This window comes from Phoca vitulina, unplaced genomic scaffold, assembly GCF_004348235.1.
Source record: "Phoca vitulina isolate PV1807 unplaced genomic scaffold, GSC_HSeal_1.0 scaffold31, whole genome shotgun sequence".
In the NCBI taxonomy this organism is placed as follows: Eukaryota; Metazoa; Chordata; class Mammalia; order Carnivora; family Phocidae; genus Phoca; species Phoca vitulina.
Window position 1 is genome coordinate 24,671,229 of NW_022589734.1, and position 13,002 is coordinate 24,684,230.

The window sequence follows — 13,002 nt, forward strand, 5'->3', positions numbered from 1 at the left end:
CACCAGCTTACTAAGCTTTCTGAGTTCTGCTGAAATGTGAGCTGTCAGCCTAGCTATTGCCTTTGTGAGTTGTGTAATCCAAACAGTATCTCACAAACCTTCAACTCCGTTGAAACCTAAATGTGTCATATTTGATAATGAGCAAAAATTACATTTATGACATAGGAGGACCTTATATTTTTCTTTGGATAACAGTAAAGTATAAGGGAAAAATGCATTTGCTTGGGAATTTTTAATATTTAGCCTAGCACATCTAGCCAGCAGAGAAATCTGATTAAATGTTAGTTCTATTAAAGTAAGAAGAGGCAGTTTGGAAAAAAAGAGGGGGTTTGCTTTGCTCTTTTGTTTTTTTTATACTTGTATAAAATAATACTTGTATATAATAAAACTTAAGTTTGAGGGGAGCATTTTATTTCTAATAACCACTTTAAAATATGGTAGTCTAAGTCATATGTAGCTAATGCCTTCATAAATTAGGAAATTCTGATACAATCAATACAGTAATATGATGAAAACTTCATGAATGTCCATAACCATACATATTTTAAGGAACCAATTCTAAAGGAGCTAGGATCAGGAATATTGTAAAATAATTAGGGCACCCAAAATATTCTGTATTTCCTCCTGATAAAGCAGATGAGTGACTCTAAGTTTAATCAGACCAACAAGTTTGAGGAATTGTGCAACAGAATCAGTGATTATTATGAACACACAGTAATCTAACAGAAATGTTTGGTTAAGTGAAACAAAAGTGAAGACGTACTATGACAAATGATGGAAAATATACTCAGAGTGATAAAAAATTTATAAAAATTAGAATGTAATGTAGAAAAGTAAATATAGTTCTTCATTTTGTCCTGAATTTGATTTTTTTTTTTTTTTTTAAGTGGGTATCCTTTTTTTCTAAACACTTAGGAACAGGGAACCTGAGGATGGTCAGAAGCCGCCCACGCAGCGTGCTCTGGTTTCTGGCCAGCCTGCCGGCAGCTCGAGGCTTCCCTCTGGTGGGCAAGTTTGGGAACGCACTGAAAATTCATCATCCCGTGTTTTCTTCCCTCCTTGTTCCAGGTGAGTACTTCCCTTTGGGTTTCTGTACTTTGCCCTCTTGAAGCCCAGCACCTTAACGTTTTTGTATCACCCCTGTTTCACCTCCAGTCTAGAAGAATCAGCTTATTGTCCCTAAGAAGGGTCCCTGAAGCTGCAGAAAGTCTTACTTTTGAAAACATGCCTGGTGTGCATCCTAGCGTGGGTTGTAGGTGTTGTGGGGGCTGTTGGGGAGGCCTCTGGAATATCAGTGGAGGTGTTGGATGAGAGGCGAAGTGGGCTGGAGGAAGGGGAGTGACGATGTCGGGAGAAACTGCTGGAAGCTCAGAGGATGGAGATGGAGCAGCGTGTACTGAAAATGCACAAACAGGTTTTAATCGATCCCTACCGCGTAACGATGAGCTCCTGCGGGCAGTGACAGTCTCTTTCCCTAGGAGAGGTTCCCTCTTCTTACATTATGAGTTTAGCAGCATTCTGCAGGAAATACTAGACTCCACAGTCTGGAGGAGTGATCTGCCCTTGCAGCTGCAGGCAGGCTCTGTGCTCAGTGGTGTGGCCCCCAAGGCAAGGCCATGAAGAGCTTAGATTACTGATAAGCAGGAATATGAAAACATCGTGAAATTTCAGGAGGAACACGGGTGGCTCCTTTTTGAGGCATATATTGGCCAGTGGCCTGGTTCTTAGACTGTCAGGAGGGGAGGAGCGAGCCCTGAGATCCCAGTGAGACCAACACTCCTCCCCCGTTCCAAAGCAAGGAGCATTCTCTCTAATGAGGCAGTGGGGTTTCCAGCTGCAGGACTCTTGACCCCTCAGTTTCTTCCTTCAGTTGAAAAATTCAAGACTGTTATATTTTATGATGTTGCCAAGGCGCAGATTGGAATCCTACTCAAGGATGCTGATGCTGGCAGTTCAAGGTGGTGGTCGTGGAGTCTTCATTCTTGGTTCCTTGCATAATCACTTATAAGAAGTAGTAAAAGTTTAGTGTAAGTAGGAAAAAATGGCCATAAAATGAGGAACAAAATTTTACTGATGGTTGAAAAGTGAGTTAGTTGTGATTTGGACTAACTGCTTCCCGTGTTCTCTTTTGTCTTGAGCTCTTAATTCTCTAGATGGTGGGGTATTTCCTTTTCCCAGGGAGCTTTGGGGCTCCCTGATGCTCATGTGTAAATATCCCCTATTATCTTCCAAAGTTGCAACTTGTAGTGAAATTTCCAGGCCTGTGGGGAAGATATTTCTACATTGTCCCCTTCCCCCATGCCCCTGCCAAACAGTTTTTTTGAACCTTTGTTCATATTTTTGAATGGAGTTAAAATCAACATGTGTAGAGAAAGCCCAGCCCGTGGGCTTCATAGAAGCTGGTAAATGACAACATCAAAGCCAGTGTGGATTTGAAGTTAGACTAACCAAGTGACAAACCTTACAGAACTGCAAATCACAGTGAGCAGTAAGGAAGTTTTCTTATGAACCAAACAGAAGCCACATGATGTTTCAGTGACATTAGTACTCGGTAGAGACTCCCACTTTGGGAGTCTGATCCCAGACTGTTTTTACCCAGTAAAGTTCAGTGTAGAGCTCTGAACATGAAGGGAATGAGCAAACAAGCAAGTCTGCCTGATAGTTCTTGCCCCACTTGGGTGAGAGGAAGCCCAGAGGAAGGCATTTATTGAGAACATTCTCTGAAAATAATGGTGTGTCAATAAATGTTTGATAGCTCTCAGGAAAACAAACAAGAACCACACACACACACACACACCCCTTTAATTTGTAATGTGTGCCCATTTCTGTGGTGAAACTATTTCCACCACAGTGGATCTCAAACTAGCAGTGACTGAATGTGGAGTTAGTTACAAAGCAATGCACGGTAGCCCACGATGTAGAATCGCCACCACACGAGAGGAGTGAACAGCCCCATGAGTGAGGATAATGGTGAAGTGATGAGGAGATGTGGGGTATCAGCTAACTTTTTTTTTTTAAGATTTTATTAGAGCGCACGTGAGCACAAGTGGGAAGGAAGGGCAGAGGGAGAGGGAGAGGCAGACTCCCCACTGAGCAGGGAGCCTGATGCGGGGCTTGATCCCGGGACCCTGGGATCATGACCTGAGCCGAAGGCAGATGCTTAACTGAGCCACCCAGGTGCCCTTAACTTTGCTTTTTATATAAGCTATTTAATTGTAAGTTTATATAATTTAATTTTTAATAATCGTTGAGTTTAAACAGGCAGCTCACAAAATGCCTGAAGGCTTAGCAGGTGGCCCTGGCGAGCGGCGTCAGCCACCCCGGCGCACCGCTGTGTGTAACCCCCACTCGGCTGGCGGCCCTCTTTGTCCTTCGTGTTCCGTGTAAACTCCTGTGAGGTAGGGGATGCTATGAAACTCCAGTTTGTAGCCAAGAATTCCAGACCCGTGAGACATGAAGCCGACTGTCAAAGATCAGTGGCCAGGAAGTGCTAGAGCAGGTGTTGGAGCTTTATTCTCCGCCCCCCCCCCCCCACGAGTCCTGGGCAGCTTCTGTCCCCTGCATCCTGTTAGCTGGTCTGCAGGTTCTCCCTCGGGACATCGGATTCTGTAGGTAGCTGTCCTCTGGTGGTCTTCCAACCCCAGCTCTGTCCTGGAGGAGGATGGCCAGACCAGCCAGGGTGACGAGCCATGGGAAGCCAGGTATCTTTCCAGGGCCTGATAGTGAAGGCTCTTTTTAGGTCCGATGAGTTCTGGGGAGGATGGATCTGTTTCAGCCCTGGGGGATCCTAGAGGCTGGACAGTGATGTAGGAGGTAAAGGGGGCTGCCTCACTGAGGACATTGGAGTTAAATCTGAAAGAGGGTGAGGGAATGAGCCCTTGTGATATCTGGGGGCAAACATTCCAGGTAGACACAATGATCGCTGCAAAGGCCCCCAAGGCCCCCGGGGACTGCAAGGCCCGTTATTCCTGGGTGGAGTAAGCAAGGGAGCGCCCCCGGGACGCGGTCAGGGTGCCAGCGTGAGGTGCTGGGGGGAGGGGCAAAGCTTGTATATACGGAGCAGTGTATTTTGCAGTGCTGGGCATGACCCGATAAGTATTCATGAAATCAATTTACTGGGCTGCTGCCAAGTGTTTCTGGACAAAAGAGCAGAACACAGAGAAAACAGCACATAAAAAGTCAAGTCAGGGTAAGTATTGTTTAATGAAATACTTGTTTTGCTTTTGTGTGTCTTTGCTGTGACAAATAGTTCTTACTGAGTGGAATTTTAAAAATAAATGCTTAAAGCCCCGGCCGTCAGACCTTGTAGGAACACTGGGTTTTACACTGAGTGGGAAGGGAAACCATTGGCAGGATGTGAGTCGGGGGACACGAAAGAACACCCTGCCCGCTGTGTTGGGAGCTGACTGAAGAGGACGATGCTGGAAATAGGAAGACCAGTTGGGAGGCTGTTGCCATGGGTCCAGGGGAGAAATAAGGAGGTGCAGTGACCATCTGAGGACAGGGGAGAGCCTGTGGGTGCAGTCTGGAGAGAGACTGAACCATTGGTGTTGGACATGCCAGGGTTGGGTTGCCTCCTGGACGTCCGAGGGGCAATGTAAGTTGGCAGATTCTAGAAGCGCGTATGTAGTATTAAATTAACCTTACCCAAAGAGAGGTCTGGCCTTTGCCCGTGGCTGCTAGGAGGTGGTCTCTAGGCCCTTGGAGTGTCCTGCCCGGTAAGAGTGTCTTTGTTTACCTGGTGGCCTTGGCCACTGGACAGTCAACAGTATAACTCCTAATGGGAGCTTTGGGCCACACAGGATCTGCTCTTCCTCCAGGGGGGCTGAGGACGGCGGGTCAGCCATGTGAACATCAGTCGTGGAGCTCCAGAACTGTGGGAAAATACATGTGTGTGTAAGGCACCCAGGCCGTGGTGTTTTGTTGGGGGCAGACCAAGCAGATGAGCACACAGTGCAATAGAAAAATGGGCAAGAGATGCCAAAGAAAACCACAGGGAGGTACCGCACATCTGCCACGATGGATAACATTTAAGAAGACTAACATTTTTAATTAAAAAAAATAAACAAAACTAGAAGGATGTGAAACAGGGATTTTCATCTAAATTTTACTCAATATTAGGTTTGTGAGGTTCATCCAGATGTTTATAACTGTGGCTTTAATTTTCATTTTTTGATTCCAGAGCAGGTAAACTGGTACAAGCACTCTGAAAAAGTTTAGGGTTTGACCCAGTGATTTCTGATTCTAGGTTATAAACAACACACGTGTGTCCACGTAGGTGCCGAAACACACGTGCGGGAATGTTCCTGGCGTTGTTTGTAATCCCTGAAAAAGAGAAACAAATGTCAGTCAGCAGTGGAATAGATCCCTAAATTGTGGTATATTCATAAAATGGAAGATTATACAATAAAAATGAGTCACAGTTCTATATAGTGACAGATGAATCTGTCAAACCTAATTTTCTGAGTAAAAGATACCAGGCACAAAAGACTACCTTTTTTTTGATTTCCATTTTATATGAGATTCAAAAACAGCCAGACTGGATGACTGTGTCAGAAATCAGGATAGTGGGTACATTTAGGGAAGACGGAGGGTTAGTGACTGGGAGCAGGTGTGAGCAGACGGGGAGACTTGGTGGACATTCTGTGTTTTGGACTTGTGTGGTGGTTCAGGACTCTTCACTCTGTGATCATCCAGGGAGCTTTACATTGCTATTTTGTCACGTTTTGTTATGATTTTCTCTTTATAGGTTATGTTTCCAGATTTAAAAAGTTTAAAGAAGGTTGGGGCTCATCTAAAGAATATGTCTTCCGCGGGGCGCCTGGGTGGCTCAGTTGGTTAAGCGACTGCCTTCGGCTCAGGTCATGGTCCTGGAGTCCCAGGATCGAGTCCTGCATCGGGCTCCCTGCTCGGCAGGGAGTCTGCTTCTCTCTCTGACCCTCCTCCCTCTCATGCTCTCTGTCTCTCATTCTCTCTCTCTCAAATAAATAAATAAAATCTTTAAAAAAAAAAGAATATGTCTTCCATGAGAAGAGTTTTCAGCATCCAGAGTAAACTTTAAAATCTCTGGTTTGCTTTCCGGGTAGGTGTGGGAGTGGCTTACCTGCTACTTACTCTTTTCATCTGTCAGAATCAAAATACTGAATATTTGATGCACAGTCAAGGCGCATGTAGCTTATTAGCAGCGTTATAAATAAAAGGATAAAATCAACCCACAGGATTTTGGGGGCAGTTGCTCCTGCCATTGACTGAATCCTGTTTCCAGTGGCCCCTTTCTATGCGGGACATGGGAGAGTGCAGATCTATGGGTCGCTTCCCACGTGTCCACTTTAGAGCAGCCAAGCATCGCTAGGTCCTGTAGGGGCAGGGTCTAGGCTTGCACACTTGGACCTTGTGCTCCCTCTGAAGAGTTAGCAAATATGTGAGTGATCCTTTAAAAAACAAAGAAACCTGTGTAAGTGTGGAAGAGGGTGGCTGCTTACAAAACCTATTTCGTCTTCCTCCGAGGCACGGGAATGAGAATACTTTACCTGCCTCCTTATCTGTTTCCTTTGTAGTTAGGATTCCCCATGTGGAAAGGGAAGCATGGTGGCCATCTAAAGAGTTTGGAGGAAAGAATGATTAATTAGTTCAAAGAGAACACCCACTGATTCTAAGATCACAAAACTTATTCCAGTTTCTTCTCACTCATTCGCCTTGAATGTGGCTCGATATAAATGCCCTGAAGATATGATGGGCCCTTTCTAGTTGATGGGGGTGCTGTGACATGAATTCAGAGAGCACAACACTCCCTGCAGAACTTTGCCAGACAGGAACAAACACTAACTGACTTCCAAAGCTTGTCTAGCTCTAAGCATTGCACAGGTCTTTGAAAAGCTAGAATTGTCTTATGATTGCCCTAAAATTGGAAAATAAGAACAGGAAGGGTGGATGATCTTTACCATATTTTGGAAAGGATCATCAATCCTCAATTAAAACAGCATGGTGCTAGTGCTTGGCTAGATGGACTGATGCACAATAGAAAGTCCAGAAATCGACAGCATAGGAATTTTGTATGCCATAAAGACAGCATTTTTTTTTTTTAAATAGGTTTCACGCCCAGTGCAGAGCCCAAGGGTGGGGCCCGAACCCATGACCCTGAGATGAAGACCTGATCTGAAATCCAGAGTTGGACACTCCACCGACTGAGCCCCCCAGGCGCCCCATAGACAGCCCTTCTCATCATTGGGAGTAAAGTGTTGAGACAATGGGATAGTCATTTTTAAAACACCATATACTAGGATAAACTCCAAATAGATCAAAGACTAACATGTTAAAAAAAAAAAAAAAAACCCAGACGAAAATACAGGTGAATTCCTTTGATTCTTGAAGTGGGAAAGACCCTTCTTAATTTATCAAAGTTAAAAGACAAATGACTATCTGAAAAAACATTTTACAACACCTGGTACAAAGGGCTCAGCTCTCCAATACAGACCCAGAGCTTCTGGAACCAAAATAAACCATTGTTCCTTTACACATGGTATATCACGTACCTGTGGAAAGAGATGGAGAGCTCTGGGTCCCATTACAGCCAAAGAACCAGGACAGACTGCTAAGTGAACAGCGGTAGAGAACTTGTTCGCATTATCCTGTGACAGGGCAAGAAAGAAAAGTTTATCTATGTTTTGTTTCTATTTGCATAAAGAAACACCGGAAGGGGACCTGAGTGGTCAAGGTCAGTGATGTGGAACTTGACTTCTCAGTGTGTATCTTTTCATGTAATTTGGATTTTTGTATCAAACTATTTATTATAAAATAAAATGAAATAAAATAGATGGTGACCCGTGATAGTCTAGGTCCAATCACATTTCGGTCTTTAGGCATTTTTATTTATTTGTTTTTAAGATTCCATGATGATTATTTTACTGTAAACTGCAGCTCGCAAGGTTGCTTTTTACCCTTTGATAGAGAAATCCCACTCCTGGAAACCCATTCTGAGACACACTTGAAAATGACTGTAGTTTCTGTTAAATAAATTTTTAAGATCCAGCAGGTGACTGGTGAACTAAACAATGGCGCACACCCACTCTCGAATCCTGTGGGTAGTTTCTAGGCCACCATTTTACTGAACAGCCATTTAGTAGTTAATACTTCGAGTTTAACCCAGTTCTATTTTTGTACGCAGAACAATTTTTCCCTTTAGATTTGCATGTACACATTGTCCAAGATCTGAAAAATAGGTTATGGTGTAAAGAAAAGAACAATGTTCTTTTCCTCCCCAATGTTCCCCCTTTTCCTTTGGGCACATAGGGCACAATAAAACCTGCAGCATCAAGATGTGAGACTTGCCCTCCTCTCTTTTTCCCATATATGTGCAACTGTAGGACTTACAGAGCCAAGCTCATTATCTGTCATCAGTACTTTAAAGGGCCCACACTGATCTTCCATCAGTCCTGGAAATCCTTTAACTCCTGTGCTTTGCGCCTCTCTTTTCTTTCCTTTCAAAAATCCCCACAGGCAAGGACAATCAAATCAATTAGTAAATAATAGAATTTGTATGTCACCTGTTACCCACTTGTCTCTGGAAGATCTCTGGGACAATGAGATGGATTTCAAGTCTCTCTACTGTCTTATATAGATGTTAGATCTGATTCTGTGGTCAGAACATCAAAACAGCAGACTCGGGATTGTGAAAGACCATAAGGGAGCATCTTAACCACTGGTTTTCAGACTTGATGGTGACCCCACTAAGACACGCATTCATCTTCGTGACCCAGCACATGCATACATACGCCTAACAACGGAAGTGCCCCCAACCTAAGTTCCAGGAAGCCATAGATACCTCAGGGTGGCACGCTCTAATATGTTCGAATCTCTTCGATTACCGACAAGCCATGAAAAACACTGCTCTAAAGCAACTTTTTTTTTTTTTTTTAAGATTTATTTGACAGAGAAAGAGCACAAGCAGGGGAAGCAGCAGAGGCAGAGGGAGAAGCAGACTCCCCACCAAGCAGGGAGCCCGATGCGGGACTCGATCCCAGGACCCTGGGATCATGACCTGAGCCGAAGGCAGACGCTTAACCATCTGAGCCACCCAGGCGCCCCTCTAATGCAACTTTTAAATTAGCAAACGGAAGCACAAAGAAGTAGAATAGTTACTCAGCTTTATCGATGATGAATGGTCAGGACTAGGTCTCCTCCGCCCTTGATGTTCGATGCCTCAGGAGTCAGTACTTTCCCCTTTATACTCTTCTCTACCTCAGTCACCCCCTTGGCGACCTCACCCAGGTTCATGGCTTTACATGCCATCCATATACCAATGATTCCCAAATTTATAGTTCCACCTTAATTCAACTCCGTCCTCCCCAAACTATTCTCAAAGCTGTCCAGTCACCTCCATACTACTTAACCAAGAGACTATTCTCAGGCCTGTACTCAATTCAGTCACTCAATCAGCAGCATTTGAACCCAGTTGCTAATACCCCTCATCCAGTTGGTGATCTCATGGACTCAGAATCTCTGACTCCCCCCTCCTCCAGCTCTACCACAGCACACCTGCTTCTCTCTTAGATGACCGCCTTATAAAAACACATCTTTTTCTAGTTCGCTCTTTCAGCCACACTGCGTTTAAAGAAAATCATATATCAGTATATTAAAGTCTAAAAGCTACTGAAAAATTTTCTAAAAGTAAAATAAAATTTGAAGGTATCATTTAAAATAATGGAGATGCCAAAAATTAACAAATGTCCTAAAGGACAAACAATAGCTTAATTAAAACCAAGAACTAAAAAGGGATTCCTGCTAAATTATTTAACTTTACTTTGGAAAGTCTCAGCAAATGCAGTACAAAAGAAATAAAATGCTTGGTATTCACATTGAGGAAGACAAAAACAACAACAACAACATGTTATTTTGCTGATGACTAGGAAAGACTCGAGGGGCTCTATTTTAAAAAGTACCAAGAAGTGGAATTACAGAAATTGGTAAGGTCACTGGATACAACATATCAATACATTTCCTCCTTCCTAGCAGTAAGACCTAAAAAAGGAAATGAGTCCTCTATTCACAGTAGAAACAAGCATACAAATTAACAAACATGACTTATATGGAGAGATCAATAGAAAAGAACACAGAAATCTTATTAAGACTTTAATAACAGGACATACAGTGGGAGAAATGGATGGATTATAAATTGTGTTAGGACAACTGGCCATCTGGGAGAATGTAAACTCGGATTCTAAAAGTACATAAAATTTTAGATGGATTAGAGACTAAAAAATTTTTAGGAAGCAATTTTTAGAAGAAAACCTAGGCTATTGAATGAATAATGGAGGGGTGGGGTTCAGTTTCTTAACCAAGAAATCTAGAAGCTTTAAAAGATATGTTTCTAACATTTAATATTTGGGATTTTATATAGATCTTTATAACATTTAAATGGAAAATCCACCATAAATAAAATTAGTAAAAAATGCCAAAATTAGAAAACTATCTGCAACAGAGGTGATAAGTAGTTCATTACTATATAAAAAACAGTGGGACAAGAAAAACTGCCCAATGAAAAAGTAAGCAAAGGGATAAGCCTGCATTCTCTGAAGAGTGTATTCAAATGACCAATAAACCTAAAGAAAGGATATACTAGTGACCATGATAATGCACATCAAAGTGACAATGAGAAGTAATTTTACACCCTTTAGACGGGCAAAAATTGGGCCCACACCTTGAGGGGCAGTTATTTTCAGGATACGTCAGCACCAACTGAAATATAAAATTCACTTTAATCTAGCAAGTTCGGTGCTGGAACTCTTGCGCCACAGTCGCCAGTGGTCAGTGGAAACAACGTCAATGCTTATCGCTAGGAACTGGATGAAGAGCTTATGTTACTCCACGTGGACATTAAAAAGAGGTTTTGACTTGAAAGGATTTCCAAAAGGTTTTAAGAAGCAGTTTGTATAAAGTCACCGTTTTGTAAATAGCCCTAACCGAAAACCAGAAGGAGCAATCATGCATGGGTAGGGTAGGGGCTCCTAAGAGACCGAGTTCAAAGCAATCATGACTAGCTAGCTGCACGCCAGCTTAAGGGCCGGGGAACAGAGATGTGAAGTGCCTGTGTGGCAGATGTTACCGGAAAGCGGGAGCCCAAGACAGTGGGAAAAAAGATCACCTAAAAAATGGGAAAAAAGAGTATGTAGGGGCACGTGTAAAAATGAGGCTTTACAACCAACTGAGCTGTGTTTAGTAACCCTGGCTCACCATATGGTGTTTTCTCCTCGGAGGTGAAAGAGGTTATTAAAATCTGTATCCTAGAATTAAATTTCAAAAGCCTAAAGGGACTATTCTGCGAAAGTGTCCTTCCCTACTTACTATGGTATAGCGCCACCAGAATTGAAAACCCTGTACGCAAAGAGATACGCTCTAGTTAGGGGCAGAGTGGGTTTTCAAATATTAGCCAATCAGGGCAGCCTTGTTTCCTATAAACACAGAAGCCCGGTAAGGGCTGGGGAGCTTCGGCTCCAAAACTCCGAGGCAGCCAAGCTTCCTTGTCGGGACCACCGCCAGAAACTTGCGCGCAGCCCCCAAGCCGACCCACGCGGAGGCGCCGCGCCAACAAAACCGACCTGCGCTTCCAGAGTTCAGCCTGCGAGGCCTACCTGGTGGGGCTCTTCGAGGACACCAACCTGTGCGCCACCCACGCCAAGCGCGTCACCATCATGCCCAAGGACATCCAGCTGGCGCGCCGCATCCGCGGAGGGTGTGGCCAAGCTTTCGGTTTCACTGGTTACCCCCCAAGCACTTGTCAGGGGAACCCATATCCGGAAAAGGCCGCCTTAAGCACTACTGTCCCGGAAAGAGCAGGGCCCGGCTTCGAACTCAACGGGGGGATGGAACAGCCAGGTGTGCGCGCGGCGCACGCTTCCAGCTGGGGCCGGGGCGGGGCTCCCATCCCTCCTAGTTCCCGGGGATGACTCAGTAGCCCGGGGCGCGGACTTCCGGTTCGGGACAAAGTCCCCCAGGTCTTGCCAATACAGTTAACTCTAGGCAAGACGAAGCTCGCTAGGCCAGTGGTTCCCGAGCCGCTAAACCGCACCTAGAAAGGTCAGGTCCGCCGGAGAGAATTGGAGCCTCTAAGGAACTGCGGGGTGGGGTAAGGACAGGCTCAGCACCCCCGGCAAGGGAGCCCAGCAGGACAGTGGCAAACTCCCCGTAGGAGCCACGACGCACGTACTAAAGCTCTTTCCTCCGAAGTATGTTGGTGGCTCTTAAAAGAGCCGTTGGGTTATTGGAATAAGTTCCAACTACAAAGCTTACTTCTTCTTGGGTGCGGCCTTTTTGGGCTTGGCGGCCGTCTTTGGCTTGGTCACCTTCGCCTTGGCCGCCTTGGGCTTCACAGCCTTGGCTTTGGCAGGGCTCTTGGCTACTTTCTTAGGCTTCACAACCTTGGGCTTCTTGGGGCTCTTGGACGACTTCTTGGCCACAGCCGGCTTCTTGGCCTTTTTCGGGGTCTTAACAGCTTTTTTAACAGCTGCAGTGACCTTTTTAGGTTTCTTGGAAGCGCCCGTCACCTTGGCCTTCGCCACCTTCGTGGGGTTGGCCTTGGCTTCCCCGGAGGCCGCCTTCTTGTTGAGCTTGAAGGAGCCCGAGGCGCCGGTGCCCTTGGTCTGCACCAGGGTGCCCTTGCTCACCAGGCTCTTGAGGCCCAGCTTGATGCGGCTGTTGTTCTTCTCCACGTCGTAGCCGGCGGCCGCGAGCGCCTTCTTGAGCGCGGCCAGGGACACGCCGCTGCGCTCCTTGGAGGAGGACACCGCCTGCACGATCAGCTCCGACACGGAGGGGCCCGTGGGCTTCTTTTTGGCGGCAGCCGCAGCCTTGGCCGGCCTCTTGGCTTTCTTGCCAGCCGCGGGCTTCTCGGGGGGAGTGGAGGGGGCCGGCGCGGGCGGCGCGGTCTCAGACATGGTGAGAGCGGAGCGGACCGAGCGAGCTGCGAGGACCTGACTGAGCAGGAAGACGCCGGCGGCCCGGGCGCGG

General features: G+C 45.5%; 2 protein-coding genes and 1 long non-coding RNA gene across 4 annotated transcripts in view; 1 reads left to right on the forward strand and 2 right to left on the reverse strand.

The window, feature by feature from the left end:
- LOC116644850 (histone H2B type 1-A-like) overlaps positions 1-13,002 on the forward strand; it is a 383,608-nt gene that overhangs the window by 207,312 nt on the left and 163,294 nt on the right. The window lies entirely within an intron of this gene.
- On the reverse strand, positions 4,197-12,051 carry LOC116644864. Of its 2 annotated transcripts, XR_004301842.1 has the most exons (5): positions 11,628-12,051; positions 7,533-7,628; positions 6,531-6,596; positions 6,104-6,431; positions 4,197-5,325 (listed from the first exon to the last, which is right to left on the reverse strand). It is a non-coding gene; the product is annotated as an uncharacterized LOC116644864 (long non-coding RNA). The 2 variants fall into 2 exon arrangements; XR_004301841.1 differs by lacking the exon at positions 6,104-6,431.
- On the reverse strand, positions 12,065-12,964 carry H1-1 (H1.1 linker histone, cluster member). The gene has a single exon (XM_032424687.1). It carries the CDS (start codon positions 12,927-12,929, stop codon positions 12,282-12,284), a length of 648 nt encoding a protein of 215 aa, XP_032280578.1. The 5' UTR covers positions 12,930-12,964; the 3' UTR covers positions 12,065-12,281.

Bases quoted from the DNA above. Each gene is read 5' to 3' on its own strand.
- H1-1 (XM_032424687.1), bottom strand. From the start codon at position 12,929: ATGTCTGAGACCGCGCCGCCCGCGCCGGCCCCCTCCACTCCCCCCGAG.